Raw genomic sequence first — 22,500 nt, 5'->3', positions numbered from 1 at the left:
CCCTACAGTTCGGTCGGGGCGCCTGCTCAGCAAGGGTAGGATCTGGAGAGAGGTAGTGCGACCTTCCACACGTTACACTCTCCCGGTGAGAATCTGCGCGGCCAGGCTGGCTGCCGGCCGGCTGGCTGCACATGTGTCGGAGGAAAGCATGTGACAGTCTCCGGCCTCTCGGACCAACAGTAGGGGAAAGTGCGCAACAACCAGGAAGGGGGTTGGGAATTGGCATAACGACTAACAGTGGGATGGGAGAAAAATCGGAAAAAGAAGGAGGGGGAAAAAGATTTTTTTATTTTTTATTTTTTCTCCTCTCAGCTCCTCTCACCTCCTCTCATCCTCTCTCCTCCTCTCAGCTCCTCTCTCCTCCTCTCAGCTCCTCTCCTCCTCTCAGCTCCTCTCAGCTCCTCTCCTCCTCTCAGCTCCTCTCCTCCTCTCAGCTCCTCTCCTCCTCTCAGCTCCTCTCAGCTCCTCTCAGCTCCTCTCCTCCTCTCAGCTCCTCTCTGCTCCTCTCAGCTCCTCTCTCCTCCTGTCAGCTCCTCTCACCTCCTCTCTCCTCCTGTCAGCTCCTCTCACCTCCTCTCACCTCCTCTCAGCTCCTCTCTCCTCCTCTCAGCTCCTCTCTCCTCCTCTCAGCTCCTCTCTCCTCCTCTCAGCTCCTCTCTCCTCCTCTCACCTCCTCTCAGCTCCTCTCATCCTCTCAGCTCCTCTCTCCTCCTCTCAGCTCCTCTCAGCTCCTCTCTCCTCCTCTCAGCTCCTCTCTCCTCCTCTCAGCTCCTCTCTCCTCCTCTCAGCTCCTCTCACCTCCTCTCTCCTCCTCTCAGCTCCTCTCAGCTCCTCTCACCTCCTCTCAGCTCCTCTCTCCTCCTCTCAGCTCCTCTCACCTCCTCTCTCCTCCTCTCAGCTCCTCTCACCTCCTCTCACCTCCTCTCAGCTCCTCTCAGCTCCTCTCACCTCCTCTCACCTCCTCTCAGCCCCTCTCACCTCCTCTCTCAGCTCCTCTCATCCCTCTCTGCCCCTCTCACCTCCTCTCATCTCCTCTCAGCTCCTCTCACCTCCTCTCAGCTCCTCTCAGCTCCTCTCAGCTCCTCTCACCTCCTCTCAGCTCCTCTCACCTCCTCTCATCCCTCTCTGCCCCTCTCACCTCCTCTCATCTCCTCTCAGCTCCTCTCACCTCCTCTCAGCTCCTCTCAGCTCCTCTCAGCTCCTCTCAGCTCCTCTCACCTCCTCTCAGCTCCTCTCACCTCCTCTCATCCCTCTCTGCCCCTCTCAGACCCATTTTACTTGAGTTATATAAAGATGGTAAGTTGTGTTGTGTTCATTCATAGTTAAAGACAGTAGAGGTTGAGTACTTTATTATCAAGATGGTGAGTTAGAGTGTTGTGTTCATTCATAAAGACAGTACAAATGAATGAATGAATGACTTTATTTGACAATATAAAAATAACATGTGACAGAAAGCACAGTCAGGAGATACTGCCAAGGATGAACACAAAAAAGCTCAGAGCTTATTAGTAGAGTTTGAGTACTTTATTATCTAAAGATGGTAAGTTAGAGTGTTGTGTTCATTCATGCTTAAAGACAGTAGAGGTTGAGTATTTTATTATCTAAATATCTGAAAATGAAAGATCTGTTTTTGTCACTTTATTTGATTAAAGTTGAGTTTGATTCAGACAAAAAGGACCCAGACATATTCATCCGTAACGCCTGGTCTGACTGCCCCTCGCTTAGCCCTCATGAACAGGGAGTAATTTATTACAAATAAGGGTATTGATTATAAGAAATCTTTATTTATTAAATCACTATTTGCATTGGTTTTGTGCATATGTGTGTGTGCGCATGTGTGTGTGCGTGTGTGTGCGCGTTTTTGTGTGTGCTTGTGTGTGTTTTTGTGTGTGCTTGTGTGTGTGTGTGTTTGTGTGCGTGTGTGCGTGTGTGTGCATGCGTGCGTGCGTGCGTGTGTTTGTGTGTGCGTGTGTGTGTGTGCGTGTGTGTGTGTTGTCTCCACCACTATGGGGGATGATAAGCTCTGTCAGCCTTGAGGAATGAAGGCAGAAACATACAGTCTGTCATCCTACTAGCTCGGGTCTCAAACTCGCGGCCCCCGGGCCAATTGCGGCCTGCGGGATGATATTTTGCGGCCCCCTACTTGACATCAGAGTTTAGTGTTAACGGTCCGAGAGTTATTGTTACCCCGTAAGACGGTAATAAGAGACGCCATCATTAGAGCAGCGCGCAATCAAAGGGGGAAACTGAAATATGGTGAAAATTCAATATCTATCTACGAAGATCTATGTAAGGAGGCCATCGCTCAGCGTTTCCCCTACAAGGATGTGATGCAGAGAATGTTTAAGAGTGGTCTCAGGCCAATCCTTAACTACCCGGCACTATTATCGATCTTGGGAAAAGACGGTATTAGGCAGGGAATACGCACGCCTAAAGCCGCCGAAGATTACATGAAGCAACATGGATCTGGTCCCCCCGGGCAGGACGCAACACTGGCTCGAATCAGATAAGCTTACTCATCTCTCTCTTTCTCTTTGTATTTTAGTAATTTTATTAGAATGACTTTACCACGGCTCAACAAAAGTAACAGATGATATGCACGCTGGCAACAATAAGGCACAAGATGTTTAATATGGCTCGTAAGGCATTATATTTACAGTCTTCTGGTCTCTGTGGAGACAATAATCCAACATTGACATTATGAACATTCTGGAACATTCTGGGCTCCTCTCTCGACTGCTCAGGGACACAAAGGAATATCCCGGAAAATACTAGAAGGTCATGACCCCTGGGTAGGAAGATCATTCTGGAACATAACAGCAGTGTTTACATATTTACTAGTATTCTACAACCTTCTAGAATATAATGCACCCCTTCAACGAAGGCCTGTAAATTTAACACTAACATCTGGTGTGAATAAGCATAGGATTCAAGGACTGAAGTCTAATTAGGCTTTAATAAGGCTTTAAAAAAAAAAAAAAAAAAAGACATTAGCCACATCTAAATGTATAAGCACGACAAGGTTATTCTAATATTTTAAATAATTACTCCACTGATTTAGAGATTTGCACAATGTAGCTCTAAAAGTCTCTGTTTTTCTCTTTTTTCTCTTTACTCAATTTTATTTTATCTGTTTTTCTCTAATGAGTTTTATTTTAGTTCTCACTCCTTTTTTATTTTTTATCTTTCATTGTTATTTTTTTTCATTTTAAGGTGTTAGTGTTTATCTCCACTCTTTTCCTTTTTTCTGATGTTTCCTACATAAGTTAGTAGAAGGTTCAAATGAATATATTAATGAAGGTATATTTTTCATTTTTCAAACTTTTGTTAGTACATTAATGGAAAGGCGCAAGACCAAAAGCGACATTCTATTGAATTAGAATGAAAGTTTTAGATCCTATGGCAATTATCATAGGAAGAATAGGATTACAAAGCTCAATTTGGGTAATCCGGTGGCCTAAGGGAGGGAGTCATACGTGTAGGATGTGTCTATGGGACACAATCCTGTACGATTCTCGGTGGGAGGGGGGGAAAGGGGATTTTTATTTGTATATATGTATGTTTTTATGCTCGGCTCTCAACGGGACCTCACTAGTTGGATGTATATCTATTGTTGCCTCGCACTCCAGAAGCATTACCAATAACTACACAACAACATGTATAGATTATGGCTAGTTTGAATATAATGATCTGGAACACTGGGGGAATAAATAACCAACACAAACGCAAAAGCGTGCTCACACTGATGAAAAAAGAACAGGTGGACGTTGCTCTGCTAAGCGAAACGCACATTCTAGAGAAAGACATAGATACGTTAGCGGACAACACATATCATAATATTAGTCACTCTTCTTTTGGTACGAGAACTCTAGGTTTCATTGATATGATTAAAGTAGTATACAAAGACCCATCGGCCATGATTACAACAGGTATAATCACCTCCGGAATCTTTCCGGTATCACGCTCAGCTAGACAGGGTTGCCCTCTTAGTCCCGGACTATTCGATCTATCATTAGAACCTTTAGCACAATATATAAGACAATCCCAATCCATAGAACCAATCGTAATCAAGGGCACACAACATAAAATTAGTTTATATGCGGACGACGTAATACTGTTCATGCAAAACCCCAACACCACACTGCCTCATCTGCTCAAGTTGATTGAGAACTTTGGAGATTTATCGGGATTCAAGATAAATTGTTCGAAGTCGGCTTTCCTTCCACTTAACGCCCCTGCAAAAAAAGATATAACCCTCCCAGGAGAGATAACTATGGTAAAACATTTTAGATGTTTGGGAGTGGAAATATTCCCCACCATAAGACAAACGGTGAAGCACAATTACACAAAAATCCAAAACAAAATCAAAGACGACCTTGATAGGTGGGCAAAACTTAAAAACTCAGTACAGGCACGGATATCAATAGTTAAGATGGACGTACTACCTAGAATCAACTTTTTCAGCTCAATGCTACCGTTACCCCCTCCAGAGGGTTACTGGAAAAAATTACACTCCTCCACATACAAATTTATTTGGAATAACAAACCACCACGTATAAAAAGATCCACCGCACAGAGAAATAAAGCAGACGGTGGCATGGCATTTCCAGATTTTTTCCACTATTTTAAGGCGTACACATTAAGACCATTGACAACATGGTTTGATCCCCAAGCATTAGTATCCTGGAGAAAATTAGAAGAAAACATAGTAGCCCCACATAGACTGAAGGACATAGCATACACTAAACTATCAATCAAGCATTGCGAACGAAAATTTGGCCCCATAATTACTCATGCGATCCGGATATGGCGTGAAACACAAAAAAAATATCCTAACCCACATAAATGGCACAATCATACTCCCTTATTCAATAACAATGCACTCTTGATTGGAAAACGACCTATAAGATTCCCTATATGGGAAAAGCAAGGCATACACTCATTAGGGGATGTTTTTAACAAACAGGGTTTCTGTAGTTATGAAGAAATACGGAAACATTTTTATCTCACCAAGTCCACACATCTTTTTTACTTACAGTTATTGTTATGTTTGAAGACTCAAGGTGTTCCATTAACGAAACCAATTGAACACCACAGATACCACAAATTCTTCTATGAAAGAGAGACATCAAGAGGTTTTGTTTCAGATTTTTATCATCAATTACTAACGTCCTCATATGAAACCCTCCACCTAGACTCCGTCTGGAGGAGGGATATACCAGACCTGGAATTTTGATTGGCAAGAAGCCTGGGCAAATGTTCGACTCACATCAAGGAACCCGGACCATCAACAAATCAATCTTAACTATATTCACAGGACATACTTGACTCCTATAAGACTGAAAAAAATTGGTCTTATACAAGACTCCAAATGCTCCTTATGTACAAATGGGGACGAGGGGATATTTATGCTGGGACTGCCCACCAGTTAAGATATTCTGGAAAGAGGTGACCCAGCAATTATCAAATCTCTTAACTTGGAATATACCTGTACACCCCTCTGTATTACTGCTGAATGATGTTTTTGAGTGTGCAGTACATCCACAGCTAAAGAGATTGGTTTTATCGGGTATCACAGTGGCTAAAAAGCTGATAGCATCACAATGGTTCCAACCGGAAAAAATTTGCCGAAAGGTCTGGATTATTACATATCTCGATGTGATCTATCAAGAAATATCTACAGCAAGAATTTTGGGTCTCAATGAATCCAAAATGACATTGTGGTTAGAAGTGGTGGAGAAAATAAAAGCTAGCATATAATGGTAATGTCTGGTTAGGAGCGAGGGAAAATGGATGGATTATCCAATGGGGGGTCCGGGAGGGGGGGGGGTACGAGCTGGAGCATATGTGTGTAGGTTTTTAGATAACAGGTATTAAGGGTATATCCTATATAAGACCAGGGTGCGATCCACAGGGGGAGCTGTGGGAGCCATGGCTCCCTTAGATCAGACATCAGCTCACCTGAATACATGATTTGTGAATCTTTGGGGGGTCTCTAAATTATTGAAAATAAATGCTACTTTTGCCATGCATTTCTAATTTTTCTGTAATTTTCTGTATCATCATCGTGTATAATAATAAACGTATGCTATTTTGGATGTATGATTAATGATTTGCGTGTAGTGGCTACTTACTGGGACATAATTCACGGCATTCTAGCCTTTTGTGGTGTTTACTACATCTCCCATGACCCTTAGCGGGGGATGATGTAGTTAAAGAGAGACAGACGAGTGAAAGTTGAATGGAAGTGTTGTTTGTGCGACAGTAGCGTGCGTAATAAACTAATGTTTTTGCATCGGAACACGACTCCGTCTACGCTATCATTACTGCATTCCTACATTTGTGACCCTTGGACGTATTTCGGAGATTATATCGAACATGTCAACTGAACAACAGAACGCAGATCGCAGAACTTTGAACGCAGTTTCACTCAAGCTGCGCAGAGTGCCAACGCTTGGTTCGTGCAAGCCAAAGCCCAATTCGCTCTCAGGGATATTACCGCGGATGCCACCAAGTACTACTATGTGGTAGCAGCCCTTACGAATTCAACGGCAGCGAGAGTGGTGAGTTTGCTGGAAAACCCACCTACACATGACAAATATGTGACTATAAAAACACGCTCTGAGTTTTTTTTATTTTTTTGCCCCCCCATTTGTTTACAATGAACGGTGGGGCTAATCAAAAGGACTGGACACGGACAAGTTAAACAGCAATCAATTAATTTAATATAACAGTCCGGTTCTGTGTTTGTTGGTGTCTGTAGATTGTTGGTGAACAACTAACTTTAGGTTAGTTTAACTTGTCCGTGTCCAGTCCTTTCGATTAGCCCCACCGATTCGTTACGGCGGAATCAATACTTCCATTTGTATAAATTAGGTTAACTGGAGTTTAGTATTCCTGCCTGGCTGAGGGGCTTATCGCGGCTCATGCGCATGCGCGCGCTCGGCCAATCAGAGCAACGCGGAAGGGAAGGTTGCTTGCCGAAAGGATACAAGCATTCCGGAGTGATACCAAGTAAAGTGGAAGGCAAATGCATCCTCGCTATCTCCTCTGCAAGCAGTGCTCTGCATGTCCGGCTGCACTGCCACTCTGTGTCTGTGTACTCTGCTCTGGTCCAATCACATTCAGCGTCCCGTCAGCGTTTTCCCCCCTCACCCACAGTCTGCGAATCAGATGCAGAGTAGGGCGGGTCTTAAACAGTCAGAGTCAGAGCAGAGTTGACAGCGTATCTACAGTAGCCTCGCTCCCAGTTTTATCTCTGTGAGATAAATGTAGCTAGTAGCCTAGTTTCACCAGCAGGCAGCCAGCAGAAAAATATGGCATGTTCAAAGATGTAAGTAAAAGAAAAGTCGACTTCAATTCAAAGGTGAATGGGCTGAAAAATATGCGTTCATCCTGAGTCCCAGCACCAAACCAATGTGACTAATATGCCAAGAAACGGTAGCTCTTGTGAAGGGTGGCAATTTGAAATGCCACTACGAAACAAAACAGTTATTTTAATGCAACCTTTCCTCAAAATTCAGTGCTAAGAACCACAAAAATAAATGGAATGAAATCATCATATCAAGCTGCAAGCAGAATTATTGTTAAAGCTATGTCACAACGAGAAAAAGCAACCAAGTCCTCACTCAGTGGCATGGGTGTTGGCTAAACACAAGAAGCCAATCTCTGATGCATAAATAATAAAATAATGTATGACTGAAGTGATGGAGACCATGTTTGAAGGGAAAAAAGGGCAAATCCCCCTCAGATAGCACAGCAACCAGAATAACTGAAATACTGGCTGATGATTTGATTAAACAGCTTTGTGATAGAATAAAAAAATGCACAGTGCATTTCCATAGCTGTGGATGAGTCCACTGACACCACTGAGAAGCCTATGTTCTGAAGAACCGTTCATGTTCTGAAGAACCGTTCATGTTCTGAAGAACCGTTCATGTTCTGAAGAACTGTTCATGTTCTGAAATGTTATTGCTAAAGATTGAGAAGATTGGATCAGTTGTACTTTTTTTTGGAATACTTGAAACCATTTTTGTGTGGAATATTTGATGCGGCCCAGCCTCACCCAGACTTTACCTCCAGCGGCCCCCAGGTAAATTGAGTTTGAGACCGAAGTTGCCACCAGCTTATTCCTGTTGAGGTGGGTATCAACCTTTCCAGTAGAACTCACGTTGCTACGGGAACAGCTATTGATATTAGCAAACACTGCCACAGGAAATAAACGTTCCTGTTCCAAACACAATATTCCACTGAAACGGTCTATATGTGGCCTCAGGTATGGTAATGGTACCCTTAACCCTGGCATTATTAGTGCTATACCTATTGAGCTACACAGGGAATGAAACCCCTAACCCTAGCAGTGTTAGTTCCATGCTCTACCCAAGAGTCAAGAGTTTTATTTGTCACAGCATACAAGTATACAATGAAATGCGGGTGGTCTTGCCCGCAACGATGTGCAATACCATATAATAGATCAACATTGTGCAATAAACAAGTAACATTGTGCAATAAACAAGTAACATATTAGGGCATATCGGTATATGTACACAAGCTATTTACAGAGCATGGATGACATGCTAGGTCCTTTGGTAGTGTCTTTCTGTACATGCTAATTTATACAATCTCCGGTTATACTATACTATTTTTAAAGTGACCTTTCCTTAGTGGCCGTAAGTGTGGGTGTGTGCAGCATGAGTGTGTGCTTGCTCATGTTAAAGTGGCTGCTAGTGTGTGAGCGTGTACAGTGTGTGTGTCGTGTGTGTGCTCATGTGTGCTTGTGCGTGGAGAGTTCAGTGTTCAAGGCTCTGATGGCCTGGGGGAAGAAGCTGAGCCGAAGTCTCTCTGTCCTAGTAGCTGGTGTTCGCAGGCATCTGCCTGACCTCAGCAGCATGAACAGGCTGTTGTTGGGGTGGTGAGGGTCTTTCATTATTCTGCAGGCTCTGGATTTGCACTTCTTGTTGTATAGAACCTGCAGGGGTGGTAGTGCAATACCCGTGGTACGCTCGGCTGAGCGCACCACTCTCTGTAGGGCCTTCTTGTCCTGTGCCGTGCTGTTTCCATACCAGGCAGTGATGTTTCCAGTCAAGATGCTCTCTACAGCTCCGGAGTAGAAGGACTGGAGTATCTTCCCAGATACTCTGAACTTCCTTAACTGTCTCAGGTGGTAGAGGCGTTGCTTCGCCTTTTTTACGACTGAGTCTATGTGTGTTGTCCATGTCAGATCCTCTGAGATGTGGACCCCCAGGTACTTGAAGCTGCTCACCCTGTCCACGGTAGCCCCGTTTATCCACAGTGGTGTGTGTGTCTCCTGCTGTCCTCTCCTATAATCCACGATCAGCTCCTTGGTTTTACCAATGTTCAGGAGCAGGCTGTTGTCCTGGCACCAGCGTTCCAGTACCTCAACCTCCTCCCGGTAGGCCTTCTCGTCGTTGTCCGAGATCAGCCCCACCACCACTGTGTCGTCCGCAAACTTCACTATGGAGTTGGAGCTGAACTTGGCCACACAGTCATGTGTGTATAGTGAGTACAGCAGGGGGCTCAGAACACAGCCCTGGGGGGACCCGATGCTCAGGGTGATGGTGTTGGAGGTCTGACCCCCCACCCTGACCGCCTGGGGCCTTTCACTCAGAAAGTCCAGTATCCAGGCGCTCAGAGCGGAGCTCAGACCCAGCTCGATCAGCTTGTCCACCAGTCTGGTGGGGACTATGGTGTTGAACGCTGAGCTGTAGTCAATGAACAACAGTCTCACATAGCCCCTTCTGACGGTCTAGGTGAGAGAGGGTGATGTGCAGTACTTGGGAGACCGCATCATCAGTGGACCTGTTTGGCCTGTATGCAAATTGCATAGGGTCCATATCACTGGGGAGGGAGGCACAAATGTGATCCTTGACCAGCCTCTCGAAACATTTCATGGCCACAGAGGTGAGTGCCACCGGTCTGTAGTCATTGAGACCTGCTGGGGAGGGTTTCTTTGGTACCGGGATAATGGTAGACATCTTGAAGCTGGCAGGGACCACTGACTCCTCCAGGGATCGATTAAATATGGTGGTGAACACAGGGGCTAGCTGGTTAGCACAGGACTTAAGTATGCGTCCTGTTATTCCATCTGGGCCAGCAGCCTTTCTGGTATTCACCTGCATAAATGCTCTTCTCACACTGTGTACCGTCAATGAGAGAGCGTCCCCCCCCTCCACAACAGCCGGCGCGCCAGTGACGTCACTAGCCGTTGAGCTAGCGGCGCCGCTGTTTGCACCAAACCGCGCGTAGAAGGTGTTGAGCTGGTCCGCGAGGGAGGCGTCGTCGCTCCCCATTGAGGGGGCGCTGACTTTGTAGTCAGTTATCGTCCTCAGTCCCCGCCATAAGCCTCTTGTGTCATTCTGTGCCATTTGTGCCTCCATCTTGTCAGCATACGTCTTTTTCGCAAGTTTAACAGCCTTGCGCAGAGTGTAGACTGTTGTCTTGTAGTCTTCCATGTTTCCTGACTCTCTGCCAAGGTTGTAGGCAGTGGTGCGAGTTTTCAGAGCTGCTCTGATAGTACTGTCCACCCATGGTTTCTGGTTCGGGAACACCCTCGCCTTCTTTGTGGGGACAATACTATCAGAAAGTGTTGTTATGAAGCACACCACAGTGTCTGTGAACTCGCTGACGTCCCTCAAATCCCTCAAACATTCCCCAGTCGACGTCCTCGAGAGCGTCCTGAAGCGTGGCCTCTGATTGGTCGGTCCATCTTTTTACCTCACGTGACACGACGGCGTCACGTGATCTTCACGTGATCTTTGTTTGTAAGCCGGTACCAGGATAATGGATATCTCTCTGTCTCTCTCCATATCTCTCCCTTTCTCTCTGTCCCTCTCATTCTCCATCTCTCTCTTTCTGATTCAATCTATCTCTCTCTTTCTCTTTGTCTCTCTCTCCGTCTTTCTCTGTCTCTGACTCTCTCTTTCTGACTCTTTCTGTCTCTCTCTCTTTCTCTCTCTCTATTTCTCTCTCTCTCTCTCTCTCTCTGTCTCTCTCTGTGTGTCTCTCTCTTTCGCTCTCTCTCTCTCTCTCTCTCTCTCTCTCTCTCTCTCTCTCTAATGAAGAATATGGAAGAATTTGTTTTAAGGTGGTGTTACAATGAAGCCATTTGTGCAGTCATTAAGGAGGAACTAGTCTTTAATCCTATTTTTGTTTAGTTTTTTGATGCTGTAGGTAGAGTCTGTGATGTTTTGTTCTTGTTGATTGTGAGATATATGTATTGATAATATTTATTGGTAAATAACGGTTCTAAAAAAAATCTAAAAAATCTCTCTCTCTCTCTCTCCATCTCTCTCTCCAGGCAGCAGCGTAGTTTTCATGGTATAGATCTGAGTGGTCTTCATAACGCTGCTGTGGACGAGTTCTTCAGACAACCCATCGTGGTCAGTATGTTTAGACCCACAGTATCAGTATGTTTAAACCCACAGTAACAGTATGTTTAGACCCACAGTAACAGTATGTTTAGACCCACAGTAACAGTATGTTTAGACCCACAGTAACAGTATGTTTAGACCCACAGTATCAGTATGTTTAGACCCACAGTAACAGTATGTTTAGACCCACAGTAACAGTATGTTTAGACCCACAGTAACAGTATGTTTAGACCCACAGTAACAGTATGTTTAGACCCACAGTAACAGTATGTTTAGACCCACAGTATCAGTATGTTTAAACCCACAGTAATCGACAGTAGTCTGCATGCACCCTTGATTTTCATAATAATTTATAGTTTTTCATTAAAGGGATAGTTGTGACTTCTAGAACCTATTTCTTACTTAATGCGGTTCCTCACACCGGCTCCGGACAGTTAGCCACAAACTAACACAACGTCAATGGGGTCAAACTCTTGTCTGTACAAGCTATATGAGGCTCACTGAAGTCTACCCCACAGTGCAACACAAAGTAGACTCCAGTGAGCCTCAGTCAGCTTGTACAGATGAGAGCTTGACCCCATTGACTTTGCGTTGGTTTTGGCTAACTATCCAGAGCTGGTGTCGTGAGGAACATAGATTGTGCTGAGAAAGGATGCTACCGCTCAACAACACCATCGGTAAGTCAGAAATAGGGGTAGGGTTCCACAAATCAGAACTATCTCTTTAAATTAGTGTTTCTTTCTGTATTTATTGTGAACAGGATACCTTCGACCTGCAGGTTCTGATGGCTAAGTCTGTAAGACACTGTATCGATTTCATGGAGGCTACAGAAGAGGAGCTACACAGGTTAGACTGCTGACATATCATAGGATATGATTGTATAACAACTCTATACTCCAATATGGGAAAGGATTGACCTGATGTGACACGATATGATACAATGTGATATTATAGGACACGATATGATACAATGTGATACAATGTGATACAATATGATATTATAGGACACGATATGACACGATATAATACAATGTGATACAATGTGATATTATATGACACGATATGATACAATGTGATACAATGTGATACAATGTGATACAATATGATATTATAGGACACGATATAATACAATGTGATACAATCTGATATTATATGACACGATATGATACAATGTGATATTATATGACACGATATGATACAATGTGATACAATATGATATTATATGACACGATATGACACAATGTGATACAGTGTGATACAATGTGATATTATATGACACGATATGACACAATGAGATACAATGTGATACAATGTGATATTATTATATGACATGATATGACACAATAAGATACAATGTGATATTATATGACACGATATGACACAATATCACATTGTATCTTATTCTCAACATATTTTTTATCTGTTTTAAATCTACCTTAAAGTTTAAACTGATCTTTTTCAAGTTTTAATACTCTTATCAACATGAGTCGACAAATGCTGGCTTTATGCAAAAATGCAAAAATGCATGTTTATTTATTGCCACAATGAGAAATACTGTCCAGAATCTTCAAGTAACTAAGATGTGCAAACTGCATTGTAAAAATGTTTTATAAAAAGAAAGCCCAACGGGCGGTCAGGTGTCTTAGCGGAGATTGCGTTCGTCACCAACGCCGGAGATGCTGGATTCGCGTGTTCGAATCCAGCTCCCGGCGTTGTCACCAGCTTGGCAGTATTATAGGGTGGGAAAGCTGGCGGGTGGGTCCTGGGCGTTGTGGACAGCGACCCCTACAGTTCGGTCGGGGCGCCTGCTCAGCGAGGGTAGGATCTGGAGAGAGGTAGTGCGGCCTCCCACACGTTACACTCTCCCAGTGAGAATCTGCACGGCCAGGCTGCACATGCGTCGGAGGAAAGCATGTGACAGTCTCCGGCCTCTCGGACCAACAGTAGGGGAAAGTGCGCAACAACCAGGAAGGGTGGGATGGGAGAAAATCGGGAAAAAAGAAGGAGGGGGAAAAAGATAATATAAAAAAATAAAAAGAGCCCAACAAAAAAATAGCAGATGGGCATACCAATTTACTAACTGTAACATTACATAGTAATGATTAATAACACAGTAGTGTGTTGAACTTTACACTTGAACTATTCATCCCCATTTTTTTTGTTTAAGCAGCCATTTAACACAAAGGGATGACCCTCATGCATTGCAAATTTGCATAAAATTCTAAACAAACAAAATCACTTAAAAGAAAATAATAATTTAAAACAATGAATAAAGTGTGCATGAAATAATAGGGGAAAGAAAAAGTTAGGAACTTGCAGGAAGAGACTGTCGAACTGCACAGAGACTCTGCAAGGAGGGTTCTGCTTAGCATGAAGCAGTCTGAGATCAGGCAGCACTGGTGTGGACTCAGACTACAGGGCAAACTAGCTTGTTTGGAGTTTGCTGACCACTCAGTCTCACACTCAGTGTATAAGAACGCCGCTGTTGGTGAGGATGTTTTAAAATTTACCATCAAAGCAAGACTGCAGGTATTACCCACCCAATACAATCTGTCCACTTGGTATCCTCAAACTCACAGTCCATTCTGTTTAAACCATCAGGATTCACAACACCTAGAATCCATTGCACACATAACAAACGGATGTAATGCATACAAACACCTGTACATCGCTCGTCATGACCGTATTGTGGACATTGTGTCTGATGCGGTACGGAACATATCACCAGCTAGTGCAACAATGTACAAACATGCCAGAGTAAAACCAGAGTGGTTTGGCCTTACCAACGATGTTTTTGCTAACATACCCAATACACCGGACGTTGTTTTTGTTGACACCAGCCACGGAGAGGTGCTGGTCATAGAAGTAGGCTGTACCTTTGACCTGTACATGGACCAGGCCTTCCGGGACAAGTATATCAAATACCAACCACTGCTCAGTGTGATGACTGACCTTGGGTATAGGTGTAGATATGGTGTACTTGTGTTCGGAAGTCTTGGCCATGTACACAAATCCACCATGACCGGTCTGAGAATTGCTGCAATGTCTAAAAGAAAAGCCAAACAAATTGCCAAATATTGCTCTGTCTCAGCTATTATTGGCAGCTTAGCCACGTGGAGAAGGAGGTGCTATGTGTACCCTTAAGTGTTCAGTGCTGCTTGGCCCCGATACATTTGATTCCCTGTTTATGTAATATAATTTGTGGAACCAAATAAAGTATTAAAGTGTGAGATATAGAGAGAGAGGGGGGTGAGAGAGATGAGGAAGGGGCAAGAGAGAAATAGAGCTGGGAGAGTGTGTGTGAGAGAGAGAGAGAGGGGGGTGTGTGATTAATCAGTGTGGGTGAATGTAACAAGTTCCTAACGTTTTCTTTCCCCAATTATTTCATGCACACTATATTCATTGTTTTAAATTATTATTTTCTTTTAAGTTATTTTGTGCATCACTCTGTTTTGAATTTGATGCAAATTTGCAATGCATGTGGGTCATCCTTTTGTGTTAAATGGCTGCATAAAGCAAGCATTTGTTGACTCGCATGTTGATAAGAGTATTAAAACTTGGAACTTGAAAAAGATCAGTTTAAGGTAAAAAAAAAATATATGAGATTAATTTGCGATTAATCACGAGTTAACTATGGACATCATGTGATTAATCGAGTTAAATATAAAATAATCGATTGACAGCACTAGATACAATAGAATGTGATACAATACAATGTGATACGATACGATGTGATGCAATGTGATACAATACAATACGATACAATGTGAACTATATGATATGATACAATGTGATACGATGCAATACAATAAGATACAATACGATATTAACTATACAAAAGTGATATATGATGTGCTACTTTGTGATACTATGTGATACTATATGATACTCTATCTTTCAACTTTCTTATCAAGAACTATAAATGGTTAATACACAAAATCCTACATATTGCCAGGATTAGCCAAACAGAAAGTCTCAAACAATATACTGTACAGTGTACATGCTTTGTAACATGAAGATTAATAGCAATCTGGAATCGAATGTAGTGTCTAATGTCTGCCTAGAGAGAATTGATTTTAAATCATGACCCCAACTATCAAAATTGAATCATGAGATTCCCAAAGATTCCCAGCCCCAATAGGGATACAATATATTGATATACATTTGATATGCAGTAATGATATGAATGAAATATATGATATGTGTCTATGTCTCTCTCTCTGTTTCAGGATAGAGATTCCCTTTGTGTTCCAGCTGACACAGTCTGGTCTGGTACATGGTCTGGCCTTCTGGTTTGATGTAGCGTTTCTGGGTTCCAAGTAAGAGCTATACTGTACAAGACATTCTTTTCTCTCACAAGAGAGAATGTCAAAAGAAAAGGTGCACCTGACTATGGCTGGGAGGATAAGCTTACCTCCTGGTCAACCGTCTGTAGTGTGGTAGTGAAAGGGTTAACATTCTGTAGTGTGGTAGTGAAAGGTTAACCGTCTGTAGTGTGGTAGTGAAAGGGTTAACCTTCTGTAGTGTGGTAGTGAAAGGTTAACCTTCTGTATTGTGGTAGTGAAAGCGTTAACCTTCTGTAGTGTGGTAGTGAAAGGTTAACCTTCTGTAGTGTGGTAGTGAAAGGGTTAACCTTCTGTAGTGTGGTAGTGAAAGGTTAACCTTCTGTAGTGTGGTAGTGAAAGATTAACCTTCTGTAGTGTGGTAGTGAAAGGATTAACCTTCTGTAGTGTGGTAGTGAAAGGGTTAACCTTCTGTAGTGTGGTAGTGAAAGATTAACTTTCTGTAGTGTGGTAGTGAAAGGGTTAACCTTCTGTAGTGTGGTAGTGAAAGGGTTAACCTTCTGTAGTGTGGTAGTGAACGGTTAACCTTCTGTAGTGTGGTAGTGAAAGGTTAACCTTCTGTAGTGTGGTAGTGAAAGGGTTAACCTTCTGTAGTGTGGTAGTGAAAGGGTTAACCTTCTGTATTGTGGTAGTGAAAGGGTTAACCTTATGTAGTGTGGTAGTGAAAGGTTAACCTTCTGTAGTGTGGTAGTGAAAGGTTAACCTTCTGTAGTGTGGTAGTGAAAGGTTAACCTTCTGTAGTGTGGTAGTTAAAGGGTTAACCGTCTGTAGTGTGGTAGTGAAAGGTTAACCGTCTGTAGTGTGGTAGTGAAAGGGTTAACCTCATGTAGTGTGGTAGTGAAATGTTAACCTTTTGTAGTGTGGTAATGAAAGGGTTAGCATTCTGTAGTGTGGTAGTGAAAGGGTTAACCTCATGTAGTGTGGTAGTGAAAGGTTAACCGTCTGTAGTGTGGTAGTGAAAGGGTTAACCTTATGTAGTGTGGTAGTGAAATGTTAACCTTCTGTAGTGTGGTAGTGAAAGGGTTAGCATTCTGTAGTGTGGTAGTGAAAGGGTTAACCTTCTGTAGTGTGGTAGTGAATGGTTAACCGTCTGTAGTGTGGTAGTGAAAGGTTAACCTTCTGTATTGTGGTAGTGAAAGGTTAACCTTCTGTAGTGTGGTAGTGAAGGGTTAACCATCTGTAGTGTGGTAGTGAAAGATTAACCTTCTGTAGTGTGGTAGTGAAGGGTTAACCTTCTGTAGTGTGGTAGTGAAAGGTTAACCTTCTGTAGTGTGGTAGTGAAAGGTTAACCTTCTGTAGTGTGGTAGTGAAAGGGTTAACCTTCTGTAGTGTGGTAGTGAAAGGTTAACCTTCTGTAGTGTGGTAGTGAAAGGTTAACCTTCTGTAGTGTGGTAGTGAAGGGTTAACCATCTGTAGTGTGGTAGTGAAGGGTTAACCTTCTGTAGTGTGGTAGTGAAAGGTTAACCATCTGTAGTGTGGTAGTGAAAGGGTTAACCGTCTGTAGTGTGGTAGTGAAAGGTTAACCATCTGTAGTGTGGTAGTGAAAGGTTAACCTTCTGTAGTGTGGTAGTGAAAGGGTTAACCTTCTGTAGTGTGGTAGTGAAAGGGTTAACCTTCTGTATTGTGGTAGTGAAAGGGTTAACCTTATGTAGTGTGGTAGTGAAAGGTTAACCTTCTGTAGTGTGGTAGTGAAAGGTTAACCTTCTGTAGTGTGGTAGTGAAAGGTTAACCTTCTGTAGTGTGGTAGTGAAAGGTTAACCTTCTGTAGTGTGGTAGTTAAAGGGTTAACCGTCTGTAGTGTGGTAGTGAAAGGTTAACCGTCTGTAGTGTGGTAGTGAAAGGGTTAACCTCATGTAGTGTGGTAGTGAAATGTTAACCTTTTGTAGTGTGGTAATGAAAGGGTTAGCATTCTGTAGTGTGGTAGTGAAAGGGTTAACCTCATGTAGTGTGGTAGTGAAAGGTTAACCGTCTGTAGTGTGGTAGTGAAAGGGTTAACCTTATGTAGTGTGGTAGTGAAATGTTAACCTTCTGTAGTGTGGTAGTGAAAGGGTTAGCATTCTGTAGTGTGGTAGTGAAAGGGTTAACCTTCTGTAGTGTGGTAGTGAAAGGTTAACCGTCTGTAGTGTGGTAGTGAAAGGTTAACCTTCTGTATTGTGGTAGTGAAAGGTTAACCTTCTGTAGTGTGGTAGTGAAAGGGTTAACCTTCTGTAGTGTGGTAGTGAAAGGTTAACCTTCTGTAGTGTGGTAGTGAAAGGTTAACCTTCTGTAGTGTGGTAGTGAAGGGTTAACCATCTGTAGTGTGGTAGTGAAGGGTTAACCTTCTGTAGTGTGGTAGTGAAAGGTTAACCATCTGTAGTGTGGTAGTGAAAGGGTTAACCGTCTGTAGTTTGGTAGTGAAAGGTTAACCATCTGTAGTGTGGTAGTGAAAGGTTAACCTTCTGTAGTGTGGTAGTGAAAGGTTAACCTTCTGTAGTGTGGTAGTTAAAGGGTTAACCGTCTGTAGTGTGGTAGTGAAAGGTTAACCGTCTGTAGTGTGGTAGTGAAAGGGTTAACCTCATGTAGTGTGGTAGTGAAATGTTAACCTTTTGTAGTGTGGTAATGAAAGGGTTAGCATTCTGTAGTGTGGTAGTGAAAGGGTTAACCTCATGTAGTGTGGTAGTGAAAGGTTAACCGTCTGTAGTGTGGTAGTGAAAGGGTTAACCTTATGTAGTGTGGTAGTGAAATGTTAACCTTCTGTAGTGTGGTAGTGAAAGGGTTAGCATTCTGTAGTGTGGTAGTGAAAGGGTTAACCTTCTGTAGTGTGGTAGTGAATGGTTAACCGTCTGTAGTGTGGTAGTGAAAGGTTAACCTTCTGTATTGTGGTAGTGAAAGGTTAACCTTCTGTAGTGTGGTAGTGAAGGGTTAACCATCTGTAGTGTGGTAGTGAAAGATTAACCTTCTGTAGTGTGGTAGTGAAGGGTTAACCTTCTGTAGTGTGGTAGTGAAAGGTTAACCTTCTGTAGTGTGGTAGTGAAGGGTTAACCATCTGTAGTGTGGTAGTGAAGGGTTAACCTTCTGTAGTGTGGTAGTGAAAGGTTAACCATCTGTAGTGTGGTAGTGAAAGGGTTAACCGTCTGTAGTGTGGTAGTGAAAGGTTAACCTTCTGTAGTGTGGTAGTGAAAGGGTTAACCTTCTGTAGTGTGGTAGTGAAAGGGTTAACCTTCTGTATTGTGGTAGTGAAAGGGTTAACCTTATGTAGTATGGTAGTGAAAGGTTAACCTTCTGTAGTGTGGTAGTGAAAGGTTAACCTTCTGTAGTGTGGTAGTGAAAGGTTAACCTTCTGTAGTGTGGTAGTTAAAGGGTTAACCGTCTGTAGTGTGGTAGTGAAAGGTTAACCGTCTGTAGTGTGGTAGTGAAAGGGTTAACCTCATGTAGTGTGGTAGTGAAATGTTAACCTTTTGTAGTGTGGTAATGAAAGGGTTAGCATTCTGTAGTGTGGTAGTGAAAGGGTTAACCTCATGTAGTGTGGTAGTGAAAGGTTAACCGTCTGTAGTGTGGTAGTGAAAGGGTTAACCTTATGTAGTGTGGTAGTGAAATGTTAACCTTCTGTAGTGTGGTAGTGAAAGGGTTAGCATTCTGTAGTGTGGTAGTGAAAGGGTTAACCTTCTGTAGTGTGGTAGTGAATGGTTAACCGTCTGTAGTGTGGTAGTGAAAGGTTAACATTCTGTATTGTGGTAGTGAAAGGTTAACCTTCTGTAGTGTGGTAGTGAAAGGGTTAACCTTCTGTAGTGTGGTAGTGAAAGGTTAACCTTCTGTAGTGTGGTAGTGAAATGTTAACCTTCTGTAGTGTGGTAGTGAAGGGTTAACCATCTGTAGTGTGGTAGTGAAGGGTTAACCTTCTGTAGTGTGGTAGTGAAAGGGTTAACCGTCTGTAGTGTGGTAGTGAAAGGTTAACCATCTGTAGTGTGGTAGTGAAAGGTTAACCTTCTGTAGTGTGGTAGTGAAAGGGTTAACCTTCTGTAGTGTGGTAGTGAAAGGGTTAACCTTCTGTAGTGTGGTAGTGAAAGGGTTAACCTTATGTAGTGTGGTAGTGAAAGGTTAACCTTCTGTAGTGTGGTAGTGAAAGGTTAACCTTCTGTAGTGTGGTAGTGAAAGGTTAACCTTCTGTAGTGTGGTAGTTAAAGGGTTAACCGTCTGTAGTGTGGTAGTGAAAGGTTAACCGTCTGTAGTGTGGTAGTGAAAGGGTTAACCTCATGTAGTGTGGTAGTGAAATGTTAACCTTTTGTAGTGTGGTAATGAAAGGGTTAGCATTCTGTAGTGTGGTAGTGAAAGGGTTAACCTCATGTAGTGTGGTAGTGAAAGGTTAACCGTCTGTAGTGTGGTAGTGAAAGGGTTAACCTTATGTAGTGTGGTAGTGAAATGTTAACCTTCTGTAGTGTGGTAGTGAAAGGGTTAGCATTCTGTAGTGTGGTAGTGAAAGGGTTAACCTTCTGTAGTGTGGTAGTGAATGGTTAACCGTCTGTAGTGTGGTAGTGAAAGGTTAACCTTCTGTAGTGTGGTAGTAAAAGGGTTAGCATTCTGTAGTGTGGTAGTGAAAGGGTTAACCTTCTGTAGTGTGGTAGTGAAAGGTTAACCTTCTGTAGTGTGGTAGTGAAAGGTTAACCTTCTGTATTGTGGTAGTGAAAGGTTAACCTTCTGTAGTGTGGTAGTGAAAGGGTTAACCTTCTGTAGTGTGGTAGTGAAAGGTTAACCTTCTGTAGTGTGGTAGTGAAAGGTTAACCTTCTGTAGTGTGGTAGTGAAGGGTTAACCATCTGTAGTGTGGTAGTGAAGGGTTAACCTTCTGTAGTGTGGTAGTGAAGGGTTAACCTTCTGTAGTGTGGTAGTGAAAGGTTAACCTTCTGTAGTGTGGTAGTGAAAGGTGAACCTTCTGTAGTGTGGTAGTGAAAGGTGAACCTTCTGTAGTGTGGTAGTGAAAGGGTTAACCTTCTGTAGTGTGGTAGTGAAAGGGTTAACCTTCTGTATTGTGGTAGTGAAAGGGTTAACCTTATGTAGTGTGGTAGTGAAAGGTTAACCTTCTGTAGTGTGGTAGTGAAAGGTTAACCTTCTGTAGTGTGGTAGTGAAAGGTTAACCTTCTGTAGTGTGGTAGTTAAAGGGTTAACCGTCTGTAGTGTGGTAGTGAAAGGTTAACCTTCTGTAGTGTGGTAGTGAAAGGTTAACCTTCTGTATTGTGGTAGTGAAAGGTTAACCTTCTGTAGTGTGGTAGTGAAAGGGTTAACCTTCTGTAGTGTGGTAGTGAAAGGTTAACCTTCTGTAGTGTGGTAGTGAAAGGTTAACCTTCTGTAGTGTGGTAGTGAAGGGTTAACCATCTGTAGTGTGGTAGTGAAGGGTTAACCTTCTGTAGTGTGGTAGTGAAGGGTTAACCTTCTGTAGTGTGGTAGTGAAAGGTTAACCTTCTGTAGTGTGGTAGTGAAAGGTGAACCTTCTGTAGTGTGGTAGTGAAAGGTGAACCTTCTGTAGTGTGGTAGTGAAAGGGTTAACCTTCTGTAGTGTGGTAGTGAAAGGGTTAACCTTCTGTATTGTGGTAGTGAAAGGGTTAACCTTATGTAGTGTGGTAGTGAAAGGTTAACCTTCTGTAGTGTGGTAGTGAAAGGTTAACCTTCTGTAGTGTGGTAGTGAAAGGTTAACCTTCTGTAGTGTGGTAGTTAAAGGGTTAACCGTCTGTAGTGTGGTAGTGAAAGGTTAACCGTCTGTAGTGTGGTAGTGAAAGGGTTAACCTCATGTAGTGTGGTAGTGAAATGTTAACCTTTTGTAGTGTGGTAATGAAAGGGTTAGCATTCTGTAGTGTGGTAGTGAAAGGGTTAACCTCATGTAGTGTGGTAGTGAAAGGTTAACCGTCTGTAGTGTGGTAGTGAAAGGGTTAACCTTATGTAGTGTGGTAGTGAAATGTTAACCTTCTGTAGTGTGGTAGTGAAAGGGTTAGCATTCTGTAGTGTGGTAGTGAAAGGGTTAACCTTCTGTAGTGTGGTAGTGAAAGGTTAACCGTCTGTAGTGTGGTAGTGAAAGGTTAACCTTCTGTATTGTGGTAGTGAAAGGTTAACCTTCTCTAGTGTGGTAGTGAAAGGGTTAACCTTCTGTAGTGTGGTAGTGAAAGGTTAACCTTCTGTAGTGTGGTAGTGAAGGGTTAACCATCTGTAGTGTGGTAGTGAAGGGTTAACCTTCTGTAGTGTGGTAGTGAAAGGTTAACCATCTGTAGTGTGGTAGTGAAAGGGTTAACCGTCTGTAGTTTGGTAGTGAAAGGTTAACCATCTGTAGTGTGGTAGTGAAAGGTTAACCTTCTGTAGTGTGGTAGTGAAAGGTTAACCTTCTGTAGTGTGGTAGTTAAAGGGTTAACCGTCTGTAGTGTGGTAGTGAAAGGTTAACCGTCTGTAGTGTGGTAGTGAAAGGGTTAACCTCATGTAGTGTGGTAGTGAAATGTTAACCTTTTGTAGTGTGGTAATGAAAGGGTTAGCATTCTGTAGTGTGGTAGTGAAAGGGTTAACCTCATGTAGTGTGGTAGTGAAAGGTTAACCGTCTGTAGTGTGGTAGTGAAAGGGTTAACCTTATGTAGTGTGGTAGTGAAATGTTAACCTTCTGTAGTGTGGTAGTGAAAGGGTTAGCATTCTGTAGTGTGGTAGTGAAAGGGTTAACCTTCTGTAGTGTGGTAGTGAATGGTTAACCGTCTGTAGTGTGGTAGTGAAAGGTTAACCTTCTGTATTGTGGTAGTGAAAGGTTAACCTTCTGTAGTGT

General features: G+C 42.9%; 1 protein-coding gene across 1 annotated transcript in view; it reads left to right on the top strand.

Moving 5' to 3' along the window:
• The window catches only part of LOC311237232 (histone-arginine methyltransferase CARM1), a gene marked incomplete at its 5' end in the record, with an annotated part of 90,290 nt that overhangs the window by 58,845 nt on the left and 8,945 nt on the right, over nucleotides 1-22,500 (top strand). Inside the window, 3 exons of the mRNA XM_084325039.1 lie at nucleotides 11,318-11,399; nucleotides 12,151-12,236; nucleotides 15,620-15,709. Coding sequence (XP_084181165.1) covers nucleotides 11,318-11,399; nucleotides 12,151-12,236; nucleotides 15,620-15,709 — 258 coding nt within the window. The remainder of the gene's footprint in view (nucleotides 1-11,317; nucleotides 11,400-12,150; nucleotides 12,237-15,619; nucleotides 15,710-22,500) is intronic.

Source organism: Notolepis coatsorum, assembly GCF_963971535.1.
Source record: "Notolepis coatsorum genome assembly, chromosome: 11".
In the NCBI taxonomy this organism is placed as follows: domain Eukaryota; kingdom Metazoa; phylum Chordata; class Actinopteri; order Aulopiformes; family Paralepididae; genus Notolepis; species Notolepis coatsorum.
The sequence above is the reverse complement of the archived record's forward strand: the minus strand, read 5'-3'. Positions and strand labels throughout refer to the sequence as shown.